The sequence below is a fragment of the Apodemus sylvaticus genome, chromosome 5, assembly GCF_947179515.1.
Source record: "Apodemus sylvaticus chromosome 5, mApoSyl1.1, whole genome shotgun sequence".
Lineage (NCBI taxonomy): Eukaryota > Metazoa > Chordata > Mammalia > Rodentia > Muridae > Apodemus > Apodemus sylvaticus.
The window spans coordinates 4465798-4492577 of NC_067476.1; the positions used below are offsets into that span (position 1 = coordinate 4465798).

The window sequence follows — 26780 nt, forward strand, 5'->3', positions numbered from 1 at the left end:
AAGGCGCTGCCTACTGACAGACGGAAGCAGGAACCTACCAGGAGCGAGCAGGGAACCGCAGAGAGCGGTGATTGGTCAGCGCGGCGCGGGTCCCAGCTTATGTTGAGCCACTCTTGGTTGGCTTAGATCTTCCTGGGACAGTCGCGGCTCATGGGTCAGTGAATAAAGTCACTTGCCACCAAATGTAACTCGAGTTTGATCCCTGGGTCCACATCGTGGAAGGAGAGTAGGGGTTTATGCATTATTTAATCACACACACAAATAGTCGAATAAATGTAATTTTAAAAGTTTGAAGAGTTAACATTGAAATAAATGTTTGCAAGCAAAGAAGTGTGGACACATGTATGTATATACTACAGCTTCTGCGACGAGATTTTTTTACCTCCGTTGTGGGAGAGGTTGCAAGGATGGAAAGCAGGTACAAGGGGAGGGGGAGATGAGTGGGATCGGGATGCATAACGTGAAATGCGCAAAGAACCAATACAAAGGGTTTTTTTAAAGTTTGAAAGGTTCATTTAAAGCACCTTCAACCACACGGACAGGGAAATGTCCCCCAGAAAAGCTTATGTTTGGGGACTTGATCTACTTCAGCATGCAGATCTGCATACCTCTGACATGCTCACCTCTGTAGTCCTTAAAAAAAAGTATTTTTTAAAAATATTTTATTTATGAGAATGTCTGTGCACATGAGTGAAGTGTCCAGAGATTCCATACAAAGAGGCCATTGTATCCCTTTGTATCCAGTGTAGCCATTGCTCTAAAGCAAAAGTTGCAGGCTCTTGTGAGCTGGGAACCAAACGTCAGACCTCTTCGAGAGCTCTCAACTCCTGAGTGATCTCTCCCTGCAAGAAAAGCAGCATATGTATGTATGTATATGTATGTATGTATGTATATGTATGTATGTATATGTATATATATATATATATATAGTCTAGAGATATACACATATTTCTAGACATCACACACACATACCACGTATACGCAGCACCACACACATATATGTATATACACACAAAGCATTTAGATCTCACCATCTTCTACATCAGGGGTGTGCAACCCACAGCATGCATCCCAGGATAGCATCCCAGCATTTGTAGCTGTCGTATCACAGTGGGGAAGGATTGACACCTGCACTCTACCCTGTGTCTTGTCTGCATTCATTCTGTAACTGACTTTAAGAGATATTTATGTTCTTCTCTTTGGCAACCAGACTCTTGAAACAATCAGGAAATTGAATTATTCTGCAGGAGTCTCAGAAGGAGAAAGAAGGCTGAAGCCTGAGGCTAACCAAGGGAGAAACTTGATTTCTGGGAAGAGATGTGCAACTTGAGGCCACCTTGCAGGCTAACTGAGCTGAGACAATGATGGGTCAGGGGTGGGCAGGACCACACCTTGACCCAGCCTACTCAGTGCATACCTCTGGCCTCTAAATGAAGTTAATTGCTTCATCCAGGACCCAGAAATAGATATGGTGAAGGCTGTATCATTGAATCTGTTTTCCTTTCTAATGTGGACACATTGAGTAGGTCTTTTCTGCTTTTCACTGGTAAAGTTCCCCTCTGATTGGCTTATTGAGGACAAGTGACTGAGCAGGGCTTGTTAGGGATGCCTGATAATTCTGGTAGCGGTTTAATGAAGAGTACAAGGATTCTGGAAGCTGAGGGAGGCCAAGTAAGATCCTACAGCTATGAAAACTTCCGGGACAAAGCTGCTTACAGCGGGCGCTGCTGATCCAACCACACTGACTGCACAGCCTTGCTCTGGTAGGAGTTGGAATTCCCCTAACTGAATCAGGAATTCCACCAAGAGGACAGCAAAGTTGTCCTCTTCTGCTGAAGCTCAGGCAAGTAGCTTCCTGGAACCTTTGCCTCCAAGCAGCCGTGGGCTTATTCACACTAGTGAGTCCACACCTGCAGAACCTTCTCTACCGGTGGGAGGAGGTGTTTCCTGAGGGGTCTGCGGGGTCTGAGGAACCTGAGGCGCTATCAGCCTAGCCTGAAAGTAAGTCCATTCACTGCAGAGCATCTGCTTCCTGAGGGCAAAATGCAGGTGTGCTCCATCCTCCAGACCTCCTCTCACCCACATCCACCAAAGATTTCATTGGCAATGGTGCCCACAGCCCTTAAAGGCAACAGAGCCAAAGACTGTCGTTACCATAGCAACCTTAACCTGGGCACAGCCACATGCCTCCAGTGCAATACCTGTTGCCACAAAGATGTCACTTTAGACTTTTCTACTTGGAGATTTTATGTGCACTCTTTGGCAGAGGGGAAGAGAGGGGCTGGTCTGCAAAGTGAGCACAGAATTACACCCGGTCAAGAGATGGGAGGGGCTCTCACTGCCCCACCCACCAGTACAGAATTGGGTGACATCCTGGGGACTCACCTCACTCACTGACTGGAAAATGGATGAGTCACTGCGATTGTTGGACAACTCAGGGGATTCCCACATGGGGTTCTTCTTGCTAAAGAGAAAGCAAAAGTAACTCAGCAGGACAGCCACTGAGGGCCAGGCAGAGGTTGGGGTGTCTCTTCCCTTGGGCAGACTCAGGAGGACCCACACAGCACCTGGTCACTCCCTAAGAACTGGGATCAGCCAGGAACTGACAGCAGGGCCTGAAGGCATGTGGCCGTACCCAGGTGCCAGGGTACTGAAGAGAAAGCTGCTGTCACGGGTCACAGTGTTGTGAGCTGAGGGGCCTGAGGACTTGACTGTAGAGCAACGCTGCCCTGACTTGACCAAGGCTAGGACACTAGGCAGCTTCCCACTGGTTCTGAGGAGTCAGCTTCAAGTGCCCCCCAACTGTGCCTGTTGGCTTCTCAAAGCAAACAGTGGCCCTCTGGGCAACATGGTTCCCTGCTGTCTTTCTCTGTGCCGTTGTTCTTGCCTCTTGGGTGTGACTTGTGCACTAGGGCACCTGGTTCTGATCACTCACTTGGACCTCCAGGCTGAGCTGTCCTTTTAGAATCCCTCATCTCATTTGAGACAGTCTGCCTTTTGGGATAGATCCTAGTTTGTACAAGGGACAGGAGACAGAAAGGCTGACATGGTCCCTCACAGTACCCCACACAGAGGATGCTCTCTGGTGTCGGTGCTTCCAGAGGTGCTGTGTCCACTCACTTCAAGAGTTATTCTTGTGTTTCTTTTCCTTGAGCATCTAAAGGCCAGCCCCATGTTTGCTTCTGAAAGTACACAGTTTGCACACTTACTCTGCCGTCAGCTGACTATAGCTTTCCAGAAAGGCCTGTGCCAGTGTTAAGCTACAAGTCACCTGTATTCATGCAGCTGCCTAGGGAATGCAGAAGACTTGAGGGCCTTTCTGGATAGTTCCTTGGGGGCCATTCTAGGGGTTCATTAGGCAGTGATGTTCCCTTCATAGTGAGTACTTTTAGACCAGTGTCCTCCTGACAGCAGGAATGGGGTAGTCTCCGTGGGGGCACAGAAATGCAGGGTAAATGATGAGTTCCATATGGCTTAGTGCAGGTGGGAGGACTGAGTTCAGATCCTCAGGACCCGAGTAATGCCAGCTGCTCACCTCTGTAGTCCCAGCATGCTTGTGCAAGATAGACGTCAGAGATGAGAATTACTTGATGCTTACAAACCAGCTAGCCCAGCCTAAGTTAGCAGTGTCAAACAAGAGACCCTGCCTCAAGGTGTAAGGGGAGGAAAGACACCTGTCTTAGTCAGGGTGTCTATTCCTGCACAACATCATGACCAAAAAGCAAGTTTGGGAGGAAAGGGTTTAGTCAGCTTACACTTCCAATTGCTGTTCATCACCAAAGGAAGTTAGGACTGGAACTCAAGAAGGTCAGGATACAGGAGCTGATGCAGAAACCATGGAGGGATGTTTCTTACTGGCTTGCTTCCCCTGGCTTGCTCAGCTTTCTTTCTTATAGAACCCAAGGCTACCAGCCCAGAGATGGTACCACCCACAAGGAGCCCTACCTTCTTGATCACTAATTGAGAAAATGCCCCACAGCTGGATCTCATGGAGGCACTTCCCCAACTGAAGCTCCTTTCTCTGTGATAACTATAGCCTGTGTCAGGTTGACACACAAACCAGCCAGTATAGCACCCAAGGTTGTGCTCTGACCTCCACATACGTGTTATGTCACACACTTGTCCTGTCTGGTCATCACAGCCGACTCCAGCAAGGTCTAGCAGCAATTGAGGTTCCAACCTGCTTTAATATGTCACCTTGGGCCTGGCGGTAGTGATGCACGCCTGTAATCCCAGCACTCTGGGGAGGCAGAGGCAGGCGGATTTCTGAGTTCGAGGCCAGCCTGGTCTACAGAGTGAGTTCCAGGACAGCCAGGGCTACACAGAGAAACCCTGTCTCAAAAAAACCAAATTAAAAAAAAAAATGTCACCTCAACCATCTTCAGCACACATGCCACCAACCCCAGGCAGAGATAAAGGCTCTACAGAAGAGGCCCACCATGGCCTCAAAACCTTAGCAACAAGTACTACCACTCTCAGTGTTTGCCTTGCACCTTCTTCAGGTCTTAGAGCCTCAGGTTGAAGCCACTGTCTTTCCTGGCGACCCTGAGTTCTCCCAACCATAAACCCACCATTTGTACAAGATGTAATGGGAGCATTTATGAACTGTGGCACATGTGGTCCAGGGCCCAGTTTCAGCCTTCAATCTGGCTGACTGTCAGATGATGGGTAAAGGGAGCATAGTTCTTCCTAGCCTCCCACAGAAAACAGCAACTATGCCACCTGCTGGCCAGAGAGGAAAGTGGAGTGGGAGCACTGGACTGGCTGTGGGCAGGATCTTGGCATCGGATAGGTGACTTCCCGGATGCCACAGGGCAGGGCAAGCTCACAGTGACCCACACACCTGCACCAGTTCTCCGCACACTCAGACCTAGCAACTAGAGTCACCTGCCCAAGGCCATTCAGCCACACGTCTGGGATGCCTGTGGTGACTCACAGCTATAATCTCAATACATAAGAGGTCCCAGGGTCTCCTGTCTACCTGTGGCAGCTGGGTTTCCCTGCCCCTCCATACCACATTCTCCATAGGAACCCCTATTTTTTCTTTTCTTTTCTTTATTGATATATTTTTTATTTACAATTCAAATGATTTCCCCTTTTCTGGGTCCCCACTCCCCGCAAGTCCCATAAGCCCTCTTCCCTCCCCCTGTTCCTCCATCTACCCCTTCCCACTTCCCTGTTCTGGAATTCCCCTATACTATTGCACTGAGTCTTTCCAGAACCAGGGGCCACTCCTCCATTCTTTTTGGACATCATTTAATTTATGGATTATGTCTTGTGTATTCAAAGTTTCTAGGCTAATATCCACTTATCAGTGAGTGCATACCATGATAGATCTTTTGAGATTGGGTTACCTCACTTAGTATGATGTTCTCCAGCTCCATCCATTTGTCTAAGAATTTCATGAATTCATTGTTTCTAATGGCTCCATTGTGTAAATATACCACATTTTTTGTATCCATTCCTCCGTTGAAGGACACCTAGGTTCTTTCCAGCTTCTGGCTACTACAAATAGGGCGCTATGAACATAGTGGAGCATGTGTCCTTATTGCATGCTGAAGAATCCTCTGGATATATGCCCAGGAGTGGTATAACCGGGTCCTCAGGAAGTGTCATGCCCAGTTTTCTGAGAAACCGCCAGACTGATTTCCAAAGGAACCTCAAAGCATATCAGCCTTTATACCAGCATCAGAAGTGGTTGTGACTCTTTACAGGTGATCCTCAAAGTACACCCTCAAAGAAGAAAGGGCCTGCGATCTCAGCCCCTCCTTCCTGCACCCCTTGCCAGATGTGTGCAGTTCTGTCCCAGATGGATAGTCAGTCTTTGTTCTCAGGAATTGCTAGAGTATATAATGTGGAAGGTTCGCTGAAAGGGAGACTCTGTCTTTACAGGCACAAGGAAGTCAACATCTATCTGTGCTGGGGTGAGACTCTTACAGATGTTTTGGGATTCGCTCCTCTAAGTAACCACTCACCCATGCTTTGTAAATACCCAATAGACTCATTGGTCTGCCAGGCTGGACTTCAGAAGCCTTGTGCTTTCGGCTGTTGTTGGTGCCTTACAGGGGAGAGTAGGCACCTCTGTGTGCCTCCCAGAAAAAGTTCCCAGTGCACTAACACCCTCCTAGCCCTTATGCCCTGGGCCAAAGAACAGGCCCAAATGGGGCCTCTGGCCCTGGCCCTGGGACAGTCTTCTGCTTCCTTAGATGTTAGGCCAGCCTGACAAACTCTCGGCTAGCACGACCCTCACTATGGCCATTCCTTTCTCCAGCCTGCCTCTCCTTCCCACGGCACATTCTGCATCTGGCCGGGGCTCCAGGTGGGTGGGTTAAACACCCACTCCCCCAGGCATGGCAGTGTATGCATGGAACCCCAGAACTCAGGAGGCAGGCCAGCTCGGGAGCTTGAGACACACGGGAAGCAAAATAAGAGTGGAATTTAAACCCAACAGACCAGTATTTTTGCTTTGGTTTGGTTTTGGTTTTTCCAAATAGTGTTTCTTTGTGTACCTTTGCTGGTCCTGAAACTCAATCTGTAGACCAGGATGGCCTCAAACTCACAAGAGATTCACCTGTCTCTGATTCCTGAGTGCTGGGATTAAAGGCCTGTGTGCCAGGGGCTGGAGAGGTGGCTCAGCGGTTAAGAGCACTGACTGCTGTTCAGAAGGTCCTGAGTTCAAATCCCAGCAAGCCCATGGTGGCTTACAACCATCCTTAATGAGATCTGATGCCCTCTTCTGGTGTGTCTGAAGACAGCTACAGTGTACATACATATAATAAATAAATAAATCTTAAAAAAAATAAAAAAAAGGCCTGTGCCAACCACTGCCCAGCACGTAACTGAGTTTTGAAATAACAGTATAGTCTGGTTTCTCTTTTCAGGTTTTTGGGTGTTTTTTGTTTTGTTTTGTTGGTTTTGTTTCTTTGGTATGATGGTTTGAATAGGTATGGTCCCCATAGACTCGTTTGTTTGAATGCTTGTCCTATAGAGAGTGGCACTATTAGGAGGTGTGACCTTGTTGGAGGAAGTATGTTAGTGTGTAGGTGGACTTGGAGACCTCATAAATGCTCAAGCTATCCCCAGTGCGGCACACAGTCTTTCCTTGCTGTCTGTGGATCAGGATGCAGACCTTCCTATTCCGCAGGATTCCATGAACTCTGCCTAATGTCTGGCTGTGGCTCCCCGCATTTGTCTCCGTCAGCTGCTGGGTGAAGCCTCAGAGGACAGTTATGCTAGGCTCCTGTCTGCAAGTATAGCAGAGCGTCACTAATAAATAGAGTTAGGGTGGACTATCCCTCGTGGCATGGGTCACCTGTTGGCCATACCCTCAATTTCTGCTCCCTCTCTATATCTGCACCTCTTGGTAGCAGGAAAAATTGTGGGTGGAAGGTTTTGTGGCTGGGTCGGTGATCCCATCCCTCCATCAGAAGTCCTGTCATTAGAAGACATGGCCATTTCAGGTCCATATTCCCCGTTGCTAGGGGTGGTAGCAAGGGTCACCCTCCGATTCCTGGGAGTTTCCATGGCCCTGGGTTTCTATTGTGTCCCAGAGAGGCTCCTTCTGCTGACTGCTGTTCTGTCACCCAGTTCTCTCTGCCTCCGTCCTCTACACACTGATCCCTCCAGTCGGAGAGGTTGAGGACACCACATGAAAACCTACAGAATCAACTAACCTGGGCACCTTTCGCATTTCATTTCGTGGGGTGAAGCCATTTGGAATGACTATTGTATTTATGGTCCACAATGAAGAGGGATGGGTTAAGGTGGTTTGTAGTCAGGGATATTTTCTAAGGATGCCTCACAGTGCTTGGATTCTTATGTCACCTGGAAGCGAAGGAGAAAAAAGGTCAGCAGCACTGAGTCTTTTCCTTTGTTGTTGTTTTGTTTGTTTGTTTTCATTTTACAGCTGAATTTTAATAGACTGTAAATTGGAATTCTTACATTTAAAACAGAAACTTAAAATTATTGACTAGTTCATTAGTTCAAAAATGGCTTTATAAAAAAATTAATCTGTAACGAAAACTTGGCATCAAATACAAAGGCTTCGATGTTTTGGAGCATGGCATATGCACAAAGGTCCAAGGACAGGACCAAGATCGAGGGGCTCGGACATTTACAACAACAGGTATTTGTGGACAGAGAACCCCTAGAATAGTTCATCCAACACGGCTTGAGGCCTCATTGTGTGAGTGATGAACACTCCAGGCATTTGACAGCACAGATCTCTTGTCATGGCTAGCTCCTGAGGATGGGGGATGGGAGTCAGTTTCTTCTCCTTTAGCTTCTCAGCTGTGTCCTTATTATCCCTTAGATCAAGCTTTGTCCCCACTGGGATGATGGGGGTATTGGTGTCACACTTCAGGATACCACTTTGCAGAGACATTTTCAAAAGATGCAGAACTCACAGGGAGTCTTTCTTTTCCAGCCAATCATCCAAGGTACAAAACTTAAAAAGAATTGGTCCCTCCTCCACGCCCACCTGAGTAGGCTGGCGAGGCATTCTGAAGGCTAAAGCACTCACTGCCCAGCCTGATGGCCTGAGCTCTAGCTCCAGGACCCACATGGCCGAAGAGAACTCATACAGGAATGCACACACAAAATAACTACAACATTTAAAAGAAAAGAAACACTGCACCAGCCAGACACTCACCTGCATTGCCAGCACTTGGGAAGCTAAGAAAGGAGGACCTGAGTTCCAGGCCAGACTGAGCTACATGTGACCCTGCCCCCAAAACACGGAGCAGCCAAAAGATCCTTTACCGTTCATGGATGGAATTGTATTTATCAGAATTCTTGTTTCAAGGACCAACCCTGTAGCGTCTATTACCAGTGAGCTCATCAGTGAGATGTCTTGAACGTTCTCAAGGTGGAGAAACCTGGGCGAACTCTTGGAAAATGCCTGAGTTATCTTCTTAGGAAATAATTCTGCAAACTCGTAAGAAGCAGTTAGAGAGCACAGCTGAAGACAACAAGCAAAAGCAGAGAGGGGGTTGGGGGTTAAACAACACAGAGAGAGGTACACAGTTTATATGGCTTCATAAGTTTTATATTTATAAAATATATAAATATACATTTATCATTGATATAAATATAAATTATAAATATATGTTATATTATTTATACATATATATTATGTATTGAATATATATTTATATGCATATAATCTATATAAACATATAAATATAACATTTTATATTATCACTTTTTTTTTTTTTTTTTTGTTTTTCAAGACAGGGTTTCTCTGTGTAGCCCTGGCTGTCCTGGAACTCACTCTGTAGACCAGGCTGGCCTCAAACTCAGAAATCCACCTACCTCTGCCTCCTGAGTGCTGGGATTAAAGGCGTGTGCCTCCATGACCAGCCTCTTAGAACCTTCTACTTCCAGGTGATCTGATGCCTCCTTCTGGTCTCCACAGGCATGCATCTGGTAGCAAAACATTGCTACAGAGAAACAAAAAATCTAAAATTTGTCCTTTAACTTCCACACACACCATTCCTCCCCAAATTGAATTGATGGCAAATGCACATCAGGAGAAAAAAAATGTAATTCTGAGCCGGGCGGTGGTGGCACACGCCTGTAATCCCAGCACTCTGGGAGGCAGAGGCAGGTGGATTTCTGAGTTCAAGGCCAGCCTGGTCTACAGAGTGAGTTCCAGGACAACCAGGGCTACACAGAGAAACCCTGTTTCAAAAAAAAATCAAATCCAAAAAAAAAAAAAAAGAAAGAAAGAAACCACCACCGTGTGTGTGTGTGTGTGTGTGTGTGTCTGTGTGTTCCATCTTGTTTTATGTGTATGGGCATTTTGCCTTCACAAGTCTGTACAGTGTGCCTAGTGCCCTCAGAGGCCAGAAGAGGGCATCAATACCCCTGGAGTAGGAGTTACCACCTGTTCTCAGGTCCTCTGCATGAGCAGCAGATGTTCTTAACCACTTACGCCCCTATAATTAAACCCCAAGCAGGGTTTCCTGTAGTCCTGGCTGGCCTCAAACTTGCTTTGTAGCTACAGATAACCTTGAACTTCTGATCCCCCATATCTCCACCTGGCAAATACTGGTGTTGCAAAAGTTATTTATTTATTTAATGTATATGAGCACACTGTAGTTGTCTTCAGACTCATCAGAAGGAATAGGATCCCAATACAAATGGTTGTGAGCCACCATGTGGTTGCTGGGACCTCAGGAAGAGCAGTCCGTGCTCAGCTGAGTCATCTCTCCAGGCTCCTTTTTTTTTTTTTTTAGTTGTTTATTTTTATATTTATGAGGTGTTTTTGTTTGTTTTTGAGACAAGGTTTCTCTTTGTAGCCTTGGCTGTCCCGGAGCTCCTTTGGTAGACTAGGTTGACCTCGTACCCAAAGAATCTTCTGCCTCTGCCTCCCCAATACTGGGATTAAGGGCGTGTGCCTCCGCCTCCCCGCTGAGTTGTTTTATTTTTAAAATAATTTTGTTTCTATGTATTCCAAAGAAGCCATCTATGGTGCACATGCTTCTGGCCCCACAAAATTTGCCAACTGCTGTTTCTCTCCCCGAGCGCACCTCCAAAGGAACAGAACTTCAAACTGCTGGTATAGGGCCAAGCTACAATCACAGCAGAACCTGGATTCTGTCTTGAGAGCCCCCCCCCCCCCGCAAGGCGTGGCCGGGAAGACAGGTGTGTGCCCACTGGTGTGGGGCGTGCTGGCCCAGGTTCTCCAGAAGTAAGGTGGTGGAGACCGGCTGGGATCAGTAGGATCCCACCTGTGATAGCATGGCTGTGCATAGGTCTCCAGCGCCCCTCTCTCGGTGCCCCACTCTCCTCACCGATCCCTGTGCTCCCTCTTCGCCCCAGCTCCCTTTCGGGTCCCCACTCTTTTTACTAAGGTTCTCTCTCCTGTCCTTTTTTTTTTTCTCGTGATCCTCTCTTCCCAGATCCCCCCCGTCTGCTCTCCAGGTCCCCTCCGCTCTTCTCTCCTTTAGGGTCCCTCACTCTCCGCTCCCTTCGATCCCTACACCTGGCGCTCCGCCCTGCGCAGCTACACCGACAGAGGACTGGAACGGTGACGGCGATCAGGCGTCGCCCTCCACGCGCCGCCCGCGGGCAGCCCCCGCGGGTCCCAAGACTAGCTGGGCGCGGATTGGCCGCAGAGCTCGGGAAGTGCCGGCTCCTGGAACCAACGGCCAATGGGAGCTAGGGGCGGGACCACGGCTCTGGCGCCGGAAGCGGGGAGGCGACGAAGGGACGTCGCGTCGCCGCGCCGGGTCTCGAGCAGCTGCCAGAGCCGCCGGACGGACCGCCGCCCCCGCCGCGCCATGGCCGAGAGTGACTGGGACACCGTGACGGTGCTGCGCAAGAAGGGCCCCACGGCCGCACAGGCCAAGTCTAAGCAGGTGCTCAGCCAGCGGGGCCGGCGGGAAGCTTCAGGGCCGCACGGCGCGCTCCGGTCGCTGGGCCGAGCCAGGGAATCCGGCAGTGGGTGGGGACCCGAACGGATCGTTCGAGGGTGGGGACCTTGGAGGGCAACAGGTGGGGACGGAGTACGGGAAAAGACTGGGGTAGAGGGCAGCTGACCTGGGCGAGGCTGGGCCAAAGGTCGGGGCAGGGGGATGGGAATGTGGCCTGGGCTCTGGACTGGGACGGGCCTGGATGGAGTAAGGTTGAGAACCTGGCTGGTCACTAAATGTGCGGTGGGCAGCGTGGGCATTAGGCGCAGGAAACTTGGGAACCAGGATATTCCTGCTGAAGGTACCCGGTATCCGCCTGTGCTGGCATCACCGATGCCCACCCAGGCGATGTCAGCCCATCAAGAGTGCTGTCTGAGGCATTGGTGGTCTCTTATGGCCTGATGTCCCCTCTATAGGTGTACTCTGCTTCCCTGAGCCCTGGATGCTGTGGTTACCTGAGTGATACTGACCAGATGGGCCTATTAGCTATAGTCAAAGCCAAATCCACAATCCTTTTCAGGAGAACTTGGAATCATCCTTAAGTGTGTAGAAAGTCTGAACGTATTACAAAGAGACTGACTCACAAGCTACTTTTCTGAAGCAGTATGTTAATACTCAGTGACTGTGGCCCAGGCATCATTGTTAGTAGTCCTGCTTCCAGGGAGACTACAGGGTTCTGTGGAGTGTGTCATCTCTCATTAGGACAAAGCAGAAAGGAGTTGAATGCTACCCTGGCGACCTCTGCCAGTAGCGGAGTTTGGAAGAGAACTAGCTCTATTTCCAATAAAGAACCTGATAGCTTGCACTGTGTGTGTGTGTGTGTGTGTGTGTGTGGTGGGTGCTGATATAGAATCTTGAGTCTTGTGTATCTAGTACTAAGAAGGCTTGAATCTGAGCCTTCTGAGGGTTAGGATCACAGTCCTATGCACCATACCAAGCTCACGCCTGTCTGAGTGTAGAAGTGAGTTGGTTCTTTTTTTTATTTTTTATTTTTTTTATTTTTTGGTTTTTTCGAGGCAGGGTTTCTTTATGTAGCCCTAGCTGTCCTGGAACTCACTCTGTAGACCAGGCTGGCCTTGAACTCAGAAATCCGCCTGCCTCTGCCTCCCAAGTGCTAGGATTAAAGGCGTGCACCACCAACCGCCCGGCTCACATTGGTTCTTTTAACAGTAGTTCAAGTGCACATTATCTAGATATTTGTGTACAATGTACCTCTATTTCTTTGGGGACACATGCTGAGGCTGCTCAGTGGATGCCTGAAATTGTGAGTTGTGCTGGATCCTGTATATAGTATGTGTTTTCCTACTCATATATACCCATGGAGAAGTTTATAAATCAGGCACAGTAAGAAATAGTAATAAGAGTCGGGCAGAGGCAGGTGGATTTCTGAGTTCGAGGCCAGTCTGGTCTTCAGAGTGAGTTCCAGGACAGCCAGGGCTATACAGAGAAACCCTGTCTCGAAAAAAACCAAATCCAACCCCCCCCCCCAAAAAAAAAGAAATAGTAATGAGGATTGGAGAGATGGCTCTGTGGTGAAGAATGCTTACTATTCTTGCAGACTCAAGGTCAGATACCAATATCAACTTGGCAGTTCTCACCTGCCAGTAACTCCAGGTCTAGTGGACCCCAACACCCTCTGCTGGCTCTGTGGATGCTGTATGCATATGGTACATAGACATATATGCATATAAATACTCATATGTAAGCCAGTCATAAGTAATGGTTGAAAAGAACAGCTATAGCCAGGCAGTGGTGGCGCACGCCTGTAATCCCAACACTCTGGGAGACAGAGGCGGGCGGATTTCTGAGTTCGAGGCCAGCCTGGTCTACAGAGTGAGTTTCAGGACAGCCAGGGCTATACAGAGAAACCCTGTCTGGGGGTGGGGGTGGGGAACCAAAAAAATAAATAAATAAAAAGAAAGAAAGAAAAGAACAGCTATAACTATAACAGTATAATGTCCTAGGCGTTCCCAGGGGTCCTCTACACACCCTTCTTTTAGGGATGGTGTCAAGAAATACATTATCTCAATGATATTCTGAAAACGCAAATCAGCAAGCTGCTGTTAGGTAGCATCAGGCTCCTCCATCATGATTTCTTGAACATGAAGTCTGTTGTGGTGCCTTGACTGTTATTTGGGAACCAAAAAGGTTGTCAGGTAGATGAGTAAGAGGCAGGCAGCACACACTGCAGGACACTACTGGACAGAGGCACGATGTATGTCTCAGGTGAGAGGGTAGGCACCGAATGAGATTCTATCACGCTTTTCAGAAAATACACAAATTTTAAAATTATGAATTGCTTATTACCTGGAAATTCCCAGGTGTGTGTCTAAACTAAAGTTGACCATGGGTCAACCAAAAACATGGAAACTAAAACCAAAGCTGGGCAGGGCACACTCTTGTGGTGAGTTTGGGGGGTTTTCCCTGGCATTGTGTGGCAGTCTTGTAGAATAGTTAGCACCAAATGCTTGGTAAACAGCTGCTTAAATTGTGTTCCATGCTCTCCCAAAGCGCATTTTGATTGAAAACCACTTTCTGGTTTTCTAGGCCATCTTAGCAGCTCAGCGACGAGGAGAAGATGTGGAGACATCCAAGAAATGTAGGTACTCAAGTTTCCACTTGCAAAGCAAGGGTGTGCTGTGGAATTGCTTGTCTGATGGTATGGTCTGGTACCCTGGGGGCCTGTCAGGAGCAGAGACTGCACTGCAGGAAGTATTCTTGTGGGCACAGCTCTGGGTGGGTGAGGCCAGTGAGAACTGTTACCTCTTCCTACCACTGTGGGAAGATTCACATTCAGGGCTCTGCAGTCTGGGAAGTCCACTGGCCCTGGCCTGTCAGTCTGGTTTCCATTTGAAATCTTTCTCCTGTGCTGACTGCAAACCATCATTGCTCTGTTCCACTCCCGTTGCTTCCAGGGGCTGCTGGCCAGAACAAGCAGCATTCCATCACTAAAAACACAGCCAAGCTAGACCGGGAGACGGAGGAGCTGCATCACGACAGGGTGACCCTGGAGGTGGGCAAAGTGATCCAGCGGGGCCGGCAGAGCAAAGGCCTGACACAGAAGGACCTGGCCACGGTGAGGCTTTGGCAGCTGTGGTGCGGGCACAGGTGGCAGGCGCCTAGACAGCATAGGGAAGGTGGGCTCACTGCATGGTAGCTTTGGGACCTTACCCTAGCACTCCCCAAATCCTCTGGTCAGAGAAGCTCTCTCTTGCACAAGACCTGTCTGTGTGGGGCTACCAGAAACCCCAAAGGTGGCTGCCTGTGGGCGCCTCCCTGGCTTCTGCAGCACACCTCACTGAGTTAGTATGGCTAAGGTGCATCTTTCCTTCAGAAAATCAATGAGAAGCCGCAAGTCATCGCAGACTATGAAAGTGGACGGGCCATTCCGAATAACCAGGTTTTGGGCAAAATTGAGAGAGCCATCGGTGAGTGTCTTCCCCGGCAGGTTTGGGCAAGGCATTGCCCTTCTGTGAGGGGTGGTAAGGGCTGATGGCAGGCCCTCATCCTTGTGCGGCCATGCCACCCTCCTAAGGGTTTGAGGGTTGGTGGGACGCCAGGACCCTGAGGAAACGGTGCCTCAGGCTCTCCTGTGGCTAGCATCCAGCCGGGGCTCACCGCTCTCAGGGTGCCTGGGGGCACGTGCTTACTGACTCCTCCGTGCCCTTCCGTGGAGGTCTAATGCCGTGTTCCAGTTCTTCTGGGGCAAGAAAACACAACATGTGTCTTTTCATCCTTCTAGATTGATTATTATTGTTGTTGTTATTTATTTACTTATTTTTTGACTGTCCTGGAACTCACTGTGTAGACAGACTGGTCTTGAGCTCATGGAGATCCGCCTGCCTCTGTCTCCTAAGTGCTGGGATTAAAGGCGTGTGCCACCACGTCTGGCTTAGATTTTATTTTTATATAGAGACTCACTGTAGCTCAGGCTGGCTTCAGACTCACATCAGTCTTCCTACCTCAGTCTCCTGAGCTCTGGGATTGCTGGTATGAGCCGCCTAGCCTGGCCTGGCCCTCAGCCCACACTCTGATGTCAGATGTGAGAGCAGCCTTCTGTGTGTGTGTGGAGGCCCTGTGAGGAGTGGACAGTGCTGCTGCAAAGCTCGAGCAGAGCAGGGAGGTTGGGCGGGCGCAGGCAGCGGCAGCGGCAGGGTGGTCAGCATCTGGCTGGCTCGTTTCAGGCCTCAAGCTCCGGGGGAAGGACATCGGGAAGCCTATCGAGAAGGGGCCGAAGGCGAAGTGAACACAGAGCCTCGAAGCCAGTGGTTCCGGCTGAGCTCTTCTGGCTGGTCCCCCGGGACCACCAGCACTGCCGTGGGTCTCCTCACATGGTCAAACGGAACACGGGGGTCAGGCCTGTGTGCCCCCTCAACCCATAACTGCTGTCAAACAAAGCAAAACCTTGCAAAGTGATAGCCTCCTGGATTTTTCCTCCCTGCCTTCTGACTCTCGGCAGGGGCGTGGACCTGTACCTTCTGTCCAATGGACAGCTGGCTGCAGAGGGGAGTTCAGGCCTGGGAGGAGGCACGCATGGACTCAAGACTTTGTCTCCTGTCCCATCTGAGGCCGTGTTTTGCTGGGGAGAAGTAGTACGTAGCACTCTTTAGTCTTCTCCTCACTGATGAGCACAGCTGTGGAGGGTGCAGGTGAGCTTGCTTTATGATACATACCCTAGAGGGACCTAGGAGTTTGAAAGTTATTTCCCTGTCTGCTCAGAGACATGGGCCTCAGTCAGCCGTGTCATCCCTGAAGATGCAGGGTGGCGCCTGGCCATGCCCTACCGCCTCCTCCCATGCAGCTGAGTTTTAGACAGGCAAGAGCCTCACTTGAAACACATGGTATCCTTGGTGAGGACAGGTTCCCGTGGGATAGGAAGGGAGCATCTGGTTGTCCACTCTCCCTGAGGACAGCCCACAGGACTCCCAGTCCTCAGTGAGGCATCATGTGGAAGGAACCATTTGTGGGACAGATGTGTCACTCTCACTTCACTAGGCCCCTGATTGGGTGTGGCAGCACAAGATCTGTTCTTAAATCTTTAGTCCAAAGGCTGAAGTGCAGCTGGCCTTCTGGTGCCCTGTTCTGAAGGGGAATGGGCATAGCCAGTGACCTCAGTTTTACCATCTGCAGCCCTAGGGTTGTTCCGGCCTCTATCTGGGCTGCTAACATTTCTCCTTAGCAGACCAGTTTCAATGTCCCATATCTAGTTGCTTTTATACTCCCAAGACCCCGTATTTGTGGGCTAGCTTTATCCTCACTGGCTACAGAACTGCCTGGTAAGTTAGACGCAGAGGCCGTTCCTTGCTGGCAGGGATGTTGGGTTCTTAGGGCCCTATAGGCTAGTTACAATATACCATGCCAGGTACAGAATACATGTATGGAGTGCAGCCTGAATATCTGGCCCACTGTGTAGAGCATTTATTTATGATACAAGGACCCCCTCTACCCTTCTGGATCACACCAGAGAGCAGACACCAGATAGAGGAAGAGCTGGCGAAGATAACCATGACTCAGTCCCTGTATCCAGGTCCACATGCAGACAGTCAGGTGCCTGTGAGGTTTAGATGCTGCGAGAGTTGCGGTGTCAGGCCAGGCCTTGTCTGGGGTGCTCTATGGGTTGCTGGCGATTGATTCTGGGAGGGTAACTTGATCCTAGGAAGAAGGAATATTGGACAGCTGCTGTTGAAAGGCACCCGGGAGGGTGGGGCAGGGTGTCTCTTCCTGAGTCCTGGCCCGCTAATTGCTTTCCCCTCATTAACACGGGGGCACATGTCCACATTTGGGGCTTCCTACCGCATTGAAGAGGATATTGTCAAAGCCAGAGGCTGTTGTATCTGTACTCCTCTGGCCAGGGCAGTGCTCCTTCTGCAGCCAGTGCCAACCCCCAAGGCCCAGGAGCACCAGGAACATGAAAAAGAGGAGGACCCCTCCAACGGCAACCAGCACGGACACCGATGCTGCCATTTCACCTGAGGGCAAAGAGGGCATCTGAACCCTCCTCCACATAGCTCCCAGTCCTTGTGTCAGGTTCTGTTCCCAGGATTACTGTCAAGGACTGAGCCTGGGGCCCCCTGGCCCCTCCATGCTGGCTGGCTCCAGGATCCTTGCTGATTGTATGCACAATGCGCAGACCTGTTCCCCTGGGCATGATGGTAGCCAGTGACCGCCACATGCACTGTGGTCTCTGGCTTAACCTGGCAGTCCCTTCAGGATAGTTCTTTCCCGGGAGGAGACAGTAAAAGCTGATACAACCCCTGTGTTCAGCCCACAAGGCACAGCGGGGAGAATACAGAACCGTCTGTTCAGCTGGCTTCCCGAGCAGGGCACTGCGCACCGACAGCTATCTGGACCACCAACCTAAGCCTGGCAGGCTCAGGGCCAGTCAGGCCATCCTGCAGTCCAGTGCTTACCCTGGCTAGGTGTCGGCTGCTTGCAGTGTTGTCCAGCTAAGTACTCCACGTCATCAAGGGCAATGGGCCCCAGAGCCGGCTGGCCACCCAGAGTGGCTTCAAACACAATCTGACAGAGAAGGAACAATCTGAATATCTGGAGGTACAGACGAGAGGGAAGGGGGGACAGCTCACCTGGGACCTCACCTGGAACTCCTCAGAATTGGACACTTCGATCTGGACTTGAAGCCACTGGTCCCGCAAGTGCCCGCCCTGGTACCACACAGCCAGCTGCCCTTGGGCACTGCTCAGGAGCACTCTCAACTCACCCTTGTCTGAGAGCAGGGACCAGGGCAGGTCAGACTTTTAGAAGATGCCTTTGTGCCTAACTTGAGCCCCTGCTCCCCTACACCCAGGGCCCGGCCACTCACAGAAATGCTCCGGAAAGCCCATGTAGTACCAGAAGTGGAGGCAGGAGACTGTAGTTGCTGGCAGTGGCTCACTGCGCAGCCAGGCTGCCTGGCCCCCAGGACCTAGCACGCTGGTTTCAAAGAAAGCAAAATGGCCTGGAATGAGAGGGTGAGATGTATCTGTATCTCTAACTTGAGGGAGTTGAATGAGCACTGCCCAGTTTTGTGAGGTGGTACCAGCCCATGCCCGCCTTCAGCCAATGTGCACCTGCTTCCGTGCCCAGGGTATGGTCCACTGAAGGCTGGGGGTAGCGGGATGGGGTGGCTCCGCTGCTCCAGTCCCAGCTGTACCCACCCAGGCTGGGCCAGGGCTGGTGGCTCCACCCACACAGGCCAGATTCAAAGTCACAGGACCCTGTAAGGAATTGGCAGGTGAGCATAGCCGCCCCAGTGAGTAGCACTACTGGGCAGGGCTGGGTGGCTGGCAGAGTTGTCTTGGTGTAGATAAGGTGCTGCTCACCTGGTTGAGCACAGGGCCCATCTTGGAGGGAAATGTCATCCAGAGCCACGTAGGAATGTTCCACGCCAGCAGCCACAGCCTCAAACACTACCTATGGTGCAGAGCCACAGATCAGCAGGCAGCCCTTGAAAAGGACCTGGCTCCTCTTCACCCAGACACTCACCTTCCAGGCTTGCTCAGCCCGCACATCCACTCTGCCCAGGCGCCAGGCAAATCCTCCGTGGGCGCTGATGCTGAGCTCCTGGTGCCTTGTGTTCTCGTCCACGTGGACCCTCAGGGTGCCTGGACACGAGAGCCCGCTAGATTCTCTCTGCCTTGGTAGCTCCCAGTCCTTCCCTTCCCTGTAGTTCCTCACCTGGATTGCGGAAGCTCATGTGGTACCAGAAGGTCAGACAGGCAGGCTGGGACAGGGGCTGGTGTTCCTCTGAAGTCAGAGAGGCCACATGGCCCTTGGGCAGTCCATTTGGGCTGGTGTCCACCACCATGTAGTGCCCTTGGGGAAGGGAGACCAGCATCAGCTTGCCTTGCCTGGGCTAGCCCCCTAGCAAACCAACTCTCCCACCCTGCGCCAGACCAAAGTACCTTGGACTGTCCCTGTAGTATGGTCTATCCAAGGACCCCAAGAAGCAAGGCCTGAGGCATTACTCTGGCGCATCCACAGCCCCCAGCCCCCTGGGGAGAAGCCACAGTCAGAGTCTTCAAAGGAACAGCTCTTGGGAGCCCAGCAGGGGCCAGGCCTCACAGCCAAGTCATCCAGGGCCATTGAGCCATGGTACCCATCCCGGAGGCCTTCAAACAGCAGCTGGGGGTGGAGAGCGGTGATTGGCAGGGGACCAACCCACACCATCTACCACGTGCGAGGCTCACCCTCACCTGGTACTTGGTGCTGGCCTCTGGCTGGTGGTGAAGAGTGACCCAAGCCTGGTGCCAGCGGTTGCCATGGGTGCCTGACCGGGACCACAGTAGTGTGTCTTCCCCCTCCCTCCTCATGGCCAAGCGCAGCGTCCCTGCAAAGAAGTGAAGTTTAGAGGGGCTCAGCCCCCAACTCCTACCTTGGGCTGCAGTGGGCATCAGAATCCAACAGAGGCGCTGACAGCTCGAGGCTCTCACCAATCTGGGGCCCATACAGGTGGTACCAGAAGCTGAGACATTCCTCGGAGACAACTGGCACCTGGGGTCTTGTGAGCAGGAGGGCACCTTGGCCTCGAGCAGGTGGGTCCGTGGGATCCAAGAACATGAAAAAGCCTTCAGGGAATGAAAACCTGAGCTACAGAAATGCTCTGTCAATGTGACCCCTTCCGGGCCTTAGAGACTCCCCTACCTTGGCCAGTCGTGTGGTCATACTGAGAGCCATGGCTTTTTACACGGTGCCAGTGGGCATCTGTGAGGTGGCCTGTGTGCCAGCTGCAGGAGTCCCGCTCAAAGTTACAGGAGACCTCTGGGGGTGGGGCGTGGGGATGGGGGTCACCACTACTGTCCACCCCCTTCCCAGTTGCCCTAAGACAGGATTCAAGGTAGGCTAGGTAGGTAGGTAGCCCCTGGGTAGGGATGGGAGACGGGCAGAAGAAACCTTGGTCACTCTCTGTGGTCACCATGGGGTTGCAGTCTCTCAGAGTCACATTATCCACTCCAGCTCCCTGCTGGCCAGGGCCATCCAAGTCCACCAGACTGACAAACTCCAGCTTTAGGCAGATAGGGGAGAAAGACTTGTCAGCGAGGGGCTAGCTCAGGACAGATGTTTCCATCTTGGACTGCCGGCCTCACCTGGAATGGCCGGCGCCGTGCCCCCAGAAGAATCTTCTCTGCTGTCCAGCCCCTGCTGCTGCCTTGAGCCTGCCACAGCAGCTCCCGGAAGCCATTCTCAACCACAACCAGGGCCAAGAAGCCTGACCAAGAGAATTCGTATGGGTGATGGTGGGTCATCCTGACATCCTGTCTGCCTTGCAGGGGCACCTGGGGACTGAGCCTGGGGCCAGGGACATACCTTGGGGATGACTGTGAAAATAGTAAGCCATGTGGAGTTCACAGTGAGGTCCGGAGGGGCCCAGAGCAGGTGTGAGAGCCCGGGCCTCAGACCTCAGCTGCCCCCAGGCCTTCCGCAGAGATAGGAAGTGCCCTGTGGGAAGAACAAGGCACCCCTCACTGCTCTGGCCTGTAATTCACAGACCTCTGAGGAGGGGCTCCTGTGGGGAAGTGCGTCCTCACCAGGAGCATCCCGGTTGGCGACCTCCCTCCCAGCAGGCTCCCTACCCTCCTGGGCGTCAACCCGATGCCACTGCAGCTTTCCCACACTGATGTCCTCCCAGCCCCCGGCAGAGGCAGCCGACTCAAAGTCTGTGGTGCCTGCAACAACAGGAGTCTGCTCTGAAAGACCGCAAAGCCCAGGGTTCTCTGGCTCACCTGGGCTCCCTGAATGCGAGGAAGCCATGCAGGCTGTGCCTGGTCTCACCACACTTCTGTTCATCCTCGCCCTCTGCACAGTGCTCTTGGAAGTCACACAGCTGCTCTGGGGGCACACACAGCTCACCACAGGAGAGAGACCCTGGCTCACAGGTTGGCTGGGATAGCCCGATGGATGTTTGGGGATAGAGGGCTAATGACACAGGCCCAGAAAGTGATGACTGCAGGGCGGACATATCTAGAATAGAACTGATGTCAGGTCAGAGGGGACGATGGCCTTGCTCCTCCTGGGAAAGCCAGGGCAGGGCCTTGAGCAGGTAGATCACCTGGAACAAGCATGCAGTGGTTGGACAGGATAAGGTCGTCTAGGCCCGCGATGCCTCCTGGACCAGTCTCCGCAACTAGAAGGATCTGAGGGTAGGGAGGGCTCAGGAAATATCCAGGATTGTGCTGTCTGTCCTCTCTCTGGTCCTCCCCATCGGTTTACTGCTGTGCTTCATAAATTTCCCAGCACTCTCAACCTCTCCCACTGAGCAAACTATAAAGAATCCCAGTGCTCTCCTGTGCATGCTCTAGGCACGTGTGTACACTAGCACTCCCTGGATTCCGCCCCCGGACCCCGGTCATTGCCTGACTAGCCTCACCCGAAATGGATGGGCACTTTGAATGTCAACGCGGTCTCTGACCCAGGCTGTCTCCAGCTCTCCACGGCGGCTTCGCAGTAGAACAGGGGCCTGGGGGCTGTTGAGCCCTTGTGCCTGCAGGAACACCTGGAAGTGGCTGGCCTCAGACCCATGCAGGTAGTAATAGAAGGTGAACTGGAACAGGAGAAACCTCAGGCTGTGAGGGGTTTCTGGCATCTAGAGAGCCAGCAAGGGCAATTCGGTGTATCTCATTTTCTGACACACCCATCTCACCGAGCAGTTGTAGGAGACTGAGCCTTGGAACTCAGGGCTGTAGAGAACAGCAGCAGTGCCAGGCTTGGCCACAGAGATGAGGAAGAAGCCTGTGAGAGACCAAATATGGGCCAGGGTCATTGGAAGAAGTTGGGTGAAAAAGGCCATGGCTGGGGTCCCTTGGAAACCTCACCGTATGCACTATTCCGGCTGTGATCGCGGTGGGGCCAGGCAGGGCTCACCATGCTGCCAGTACTGTGGTTCCGGGTCCAGCCCTCTAACTGGTTCCATGGTCCCAGGCCTGTCTCAAAGTCAGTGGCCATATGGTGGCCTAAGGAATGAAAGTGGGGGGGGGGCTCTCAGGGCCACTGGGGGGCTCTCAGGGCCACTGAGCAGACTTTCTGCAGTCAGATGGGCCTGGTTCCAGGGAAACAGTGGCTGTTCCACCCAGAATGAAGGACTTGGAGACCGAGGCCAGGTCTCCCAGTCTCATTCTGTAATCCCTCACCCTGCCCGGCCCTAGATGGCCCCAGCCTCACTGCAGATGAGCGGGTCTTCATCAGATCTGTCTCCACAGTTGTCTTCACCGTCACAGAGCTGGTGGGGCTCCACACAAGCCTTGTTCTGGCAGTGGTGGTGTCCCAGGGGGCACCTGGCCTGAGGGACTGGGGTGGGAAGTAGTTAACATTCTCTTTGGACCCAGGATTCGCTTCAGGAAGGTGGGCAGTAAGGGTGTCTCCCAGATTTGGACAGGATGACGTAGAGCCTTACTGGGCAGCCCGCAGTCCCGGAACTCCACATCATCCACGGCCACGGCACCCCTGTGTGTGGCATTTCGGGTGGCAGAAAACGTCACCTGGAGAGAGGAACAGTCCTTAGGACCAAGGTCAGTGCCCGACCCTCCCCCACAGTGCCCAGCCCGCAGACCACCCTGCTTACTTTGAAGTCACCTTGGATGCGGCCAGTGTTTACTGCCAACTCCTGCCAGCCAGGACCCCAGGGTCCTGAGGCCTGCCATAGAGGCAGTGTCTCCACACCATGGGTCAGATCCAGCCGCAGCTCAGCGACATCTGCAGGGTTTTGAGTGGTCCTGAGGCGTCTTCAGCCCCTTGGTGTCTCCCTCCAGTCTGTCAGCTGGACCCTGGCCCTCATCCTGGAGCATTCTCCTGTTTCTGTAGCTATTTTTCCCTCACCCAGCCTTTCCCAGAGCTACTCAGCTTTGGGCCTCGGATCCAGAGCATGTACCTCTAGAGGCAGTATGGTACCAGAGCCTCAGTCCACAGGTTGGGGCTGCCTCACGCATGACAGGAGAGCGCAGAGTCGCAGTAGATGGCTCCTTCCCACTGTGGGTTCCCACAGCCATATACCAGCCTGGCCCAGGGTGAGAGATTAGGAGACCAGACAAGAAACCAGGACAGGAGGAAGATCCCAGATGTGGACCCCCTAGGCCTTACCCAAGTCAGTGCCATGTGTATGATCAGAATGAGGCCCAGGCCCAGCCGGCACTGCTCCTGCCCGGTCTCGAAGCCATCGATAGCCTGAAGTGCTGATGTCCTGCCAGCCACAGAGGTCCTGCTCAAAGCTGCAGGCGAAGGGGGTGCTTGGGATAGTTGAGGCTCCATGGAAACCTAGGAGAAGGGGTCAGGGGTCAGGCTTTATGCTACCACTCCCTGACACTCCCACCTGCCCAGCTTACCACACTGAGCCTCGTCTGAACAGTCTCCACAGTCACACACAAAGTTGCATACGGCTTCGATGGGGCTTCTGCAGTGGTTGGGGACCTGGGTCTTGCCTAGGGACTGTGCAGCTGGCAGGGTAACTGTGGGGACAGGTGAGCAGAGGTCAAGGTGATTGCCTATTAATTTTTAACATCTCTCTGTATATGTATTTGTGTACATATATGTGCAATGCAACAGGCATTAAGCTCAGAGGACAACTAAGGTGGGAATCTTTTTTTTCACCATGTGGGACCTAGGAACTGAATAAATGTCATCACTCTTGGCAGCAAATGCCTTTACCTTTTGAGCCATCTTGCCAGCCCTGACTGGCTATTTTGAACAGTATAAATTCTATATCCAGAGAAACCCCAGACCTGAGCAGGCCAAGGTACTTGTCAACTGACTTTGAAGTTCAGCCCTATAAGATTATGTAGGGAGGAACCTGACCTCTACCAAGAACTGCCACGGGATCTACCCTGAAAGTCAACAAGAATGCCTTCTACCTTCCTAGCAGTACAGCGCTCCTGCATGCCAGGGACAGGGAAAGGGTCTTTAGAAGAAGGAGCCCACATGACTAGGAACTGGAAGGTACTCAGTAGGGTTCACACTCCCCCTAGAAGCAGACATAGAGAGCCAGGTGATGTCGGCACATGCTTTAATTTCAGCACTGCAGAGGCAGGCAGTTCTTTGTAAGTTAGAGGCCAGCCTGGTCTACAGAGCTAGTTCAGGGACAGCTAGGACTACATGGAGAAACCCTGCCTTGCAAAAAGAAAAGAAAAAGAAAAAGGAGGTGGGGTGGAGGAGGACACACTGATGGATAGATGATACGTGTTCTACAATGGGGGCAGCAGGCAAAGGCTCAGAGAGCCAGGGAGATGGTCACCTGTGGTGTCCTGTGGCCTCTAGAACAGGGAGATAAGGTTTAGGCTGGCAATCTCCAGCCCTGTTGGCTTGTCCTGAATGTCCCCATCACACCCACTAGCATCAGGCAACAGTTTACTCACCCATAAGTAGGACCCAGGTTGAAAGGAGGTGGCTAGGCAGGCACATGGCCAGGCTACAGGATGTCCCAGTGGAAGGGAGGCTGTGCAGTCTAGAGGAGACCTTTCTCAGTTAGCAGTCCACCGTGGCCTCACAGGCTGACTTAGCGCTCACTGGGACGGCCTCCGCTCCTTTATACTTGTAGCCCCTTGGCCGGGTCCCATCCGATGATGACAGGCTAAGCATCCAGCTGTAAAAGTGTCCCTAGAAGGGGGCCTCTACTTGACTTTCTGACCAAAGGTCAGTTCTTGGCCATCTTGTGTCTACCCAGCCCTCCTGCCCTGCCCTTTCCACCGAAAGTTTCTATTGGAATGTGGGAAGCCTGGGGACCGCACTTGCAAGGCTCAGATTCTCTCCTGGGGCCTTCAGCCAAGGATATCAGGGCAGTGCCAGTGGCCACACATGGCCTTCCAGCTTATGTTCACAAGCTTCCTCTGCTCTGTGCTGAGGGGTCCAGATCAGGACAAGGACAGTATCAGCAGCCTACCTCTGTGGACCAGGACAAGTCCCACATCAGGGTGTGGTGTCTTCTCTTACACACCACCTATGACTGAAGCTGTGCCACTGTCAACTGTTCTGATGTGTGTGTGTGTGTGTGTGTACGTGTGTGTGTACTGACACAGCGTCTCACTTAGACCAGGCTGGCCTGAACTTGCTGTGTAACTAGGGATAACTTCTGAGCCTTCTGCTTCTACCTCCCGAGTGCCGGGATCATAGGTGTACACCGCCACGCTTAGTTTATGTGGTGCTCTAAGCTGAATATGGGGATTTCCTGTTCTTAGTCAAGCTCTAACAAGCTGAGCTCCATCTTTAGTTTCCTATTCATCTTTTAAAAACTGCCCTGAGTGGCCAGGTGTGGTGGTGCACACCTTTTATCCCAGCACTCGGGAAGTATAGGCAGGTTGAGTTCTGTGAGTCTGAGGCCAGCCTAGTCTGGACACAGAGAAACCCTGTCTCAAAACAACAAAAACAAGGGGCTGGAGAGATGGCTCAGCAGTTAACAATGCTGACTGCTCTTCCAGAGGTCCTGAGTTTAACTCCCAGCGACCACATGGTGCCTCACAACCATCTGTAATGGGATCTGATGTCTGTAGACAGCTATAGTGTACTCATATGCATAAAATAAATAAATCGTAAAAATAAAACCAGAAACAAAACAAAAACTGTGTTGAGAGGTCATGGGCTGCGTAGTCTGTGATTGGAAAAAAAAATCTTTTTTTTTTTTTTTTTTTTTGGTTTTTTTCGAAACAGGGTTTCTCTGTGTAGCCCTGGCTGTCCTGGAACTCAGTCTGTAGACCAGGCTGGCCTCAAACTCAGAAATCCACCTGCCTCTGCCTCCCAAGTGCTGGGATTAAAGGCGTGCGCCACCACCACGAGCCCACAAACTCATTCTCCCATGAATACTCACAACTGAGGCAAGAGGAGTGTCAGAGTTTTGAAGATCTTGTCACATGAAGCTAGGCTCTGCCTGTGACTTATTGTAGTGAGACCTTGGGGCTTGTCTCGCCTTAGCTCTGGTCCTCTAGCCTATACAGGGTACCTCAGTAGTGTCTGTTTGCCTTCAGAGCTGACAGGGTGGCTCAAGTCTGGAGAGGGAGCCCCAGCCCTGGCTTTCCCTAGGCCTCACTATAATGGCACATGGTAATGAGACTTCTTAGAGTAGGGGTTAAACTGGTGCTGCCCCACTGTCCTGTACAGTGAAGCGGGGTTGCTACAGAGACTTAGGGAGACTGAATGGTTCGGGGACTGAGAACCATCTAAGTTAAAGCCCCAAGGAATGAGACATTCATGACTGCTTTCTGTGGTCACTCAGGTATAAAAGGGTTGGCCTGAGAACAGAGGAAAGGTGTGCCTGTCAGCTGGAGGGACAGTGGCTGCTAAGGCCCTTCCTGCTGGCACTCCTGGATGAACTACAGAAAGGGGGCACTTGTGTGTGACAGGAACTGACTTCTTGTGCAAGGCCTTGTGGGGCCTCCTCCCAGATGTCCT

General features: G+C 51.8%; 2 protein-coding genes across 2 annotated transcripts; one reads left to right on the forward strand and one right to left on the reverse strand.

Moving 5' to 3' along the window:
* Window positions 1-11181: 11181 nt before the first annotated feature.
* Edf1 (endothelial differentiation related factor 1) lies at window positions 11182-15833 on the forward strand. Its single transcript, XM_052181847.1, has 5 exons — window positions 11182-11363; window positions 13965-14016; window positions 14333-14493; window positions 14752-14845; window positions 15602-15833. The coding sequence occupies exons 1-5, from the start codon at window positions 11286-11288 to the stop codon at window positions 15661-15663; spliced, it is 447 nt and encodes a 148-aa protein (XP_052037807.1). The 5' UTR covers window positions 11182-11285; the 3' UTR covers window positions 15664-15833.
* A 968-nt stretch (window positions 15834-16801) lies between these two features.
* Mamdc4 (MAM domain containing 4) lies at window positions 16802-24943 on the reverse strand. The gene is made up of 28 exons (XM_052181850.1): window positions 24755-24943; window positions 23729-23851; window positions 23487-23660; window positions 23278-23403; window positions 22972-23102; window positions 22804-22888; window positions 22572-22697; window positions 22226-22363; window positions 22054-22142; window positions 21781-21954; window positions 21463-21547; window positions 21186-21374; window positions 20987-21079; window positions 20721-20888; window positions 20501-20622; window positions 20058-20418; window positions 19847-19981; window positions 19610-19743; window positions 19319-19538; window positions 19092-19229; window positions 18900-19018; window positions 18737-18827; window positions 18485-18631; window positions 18238-18372; window positions 18014-18141; window positions 17828-17936; window positions 17211-17386; window positions 16802-17069 (listed from the first exon to the last, which is right to left on the reverse strand). The coding sequence occupies exons 1-28, from the start codon at window positions 24798-24800 to the stop codon at window positions 17028-17030; spliced, it is 3804 nt and encodes a 1267-aa protein (XP_052037810.1). The 5' UTR covers window positions 24801-24943; the 3' UTR covers window positions 16802-17027.
* Window positions 24944-26780: the final 1837 nt, after the last annotated feature.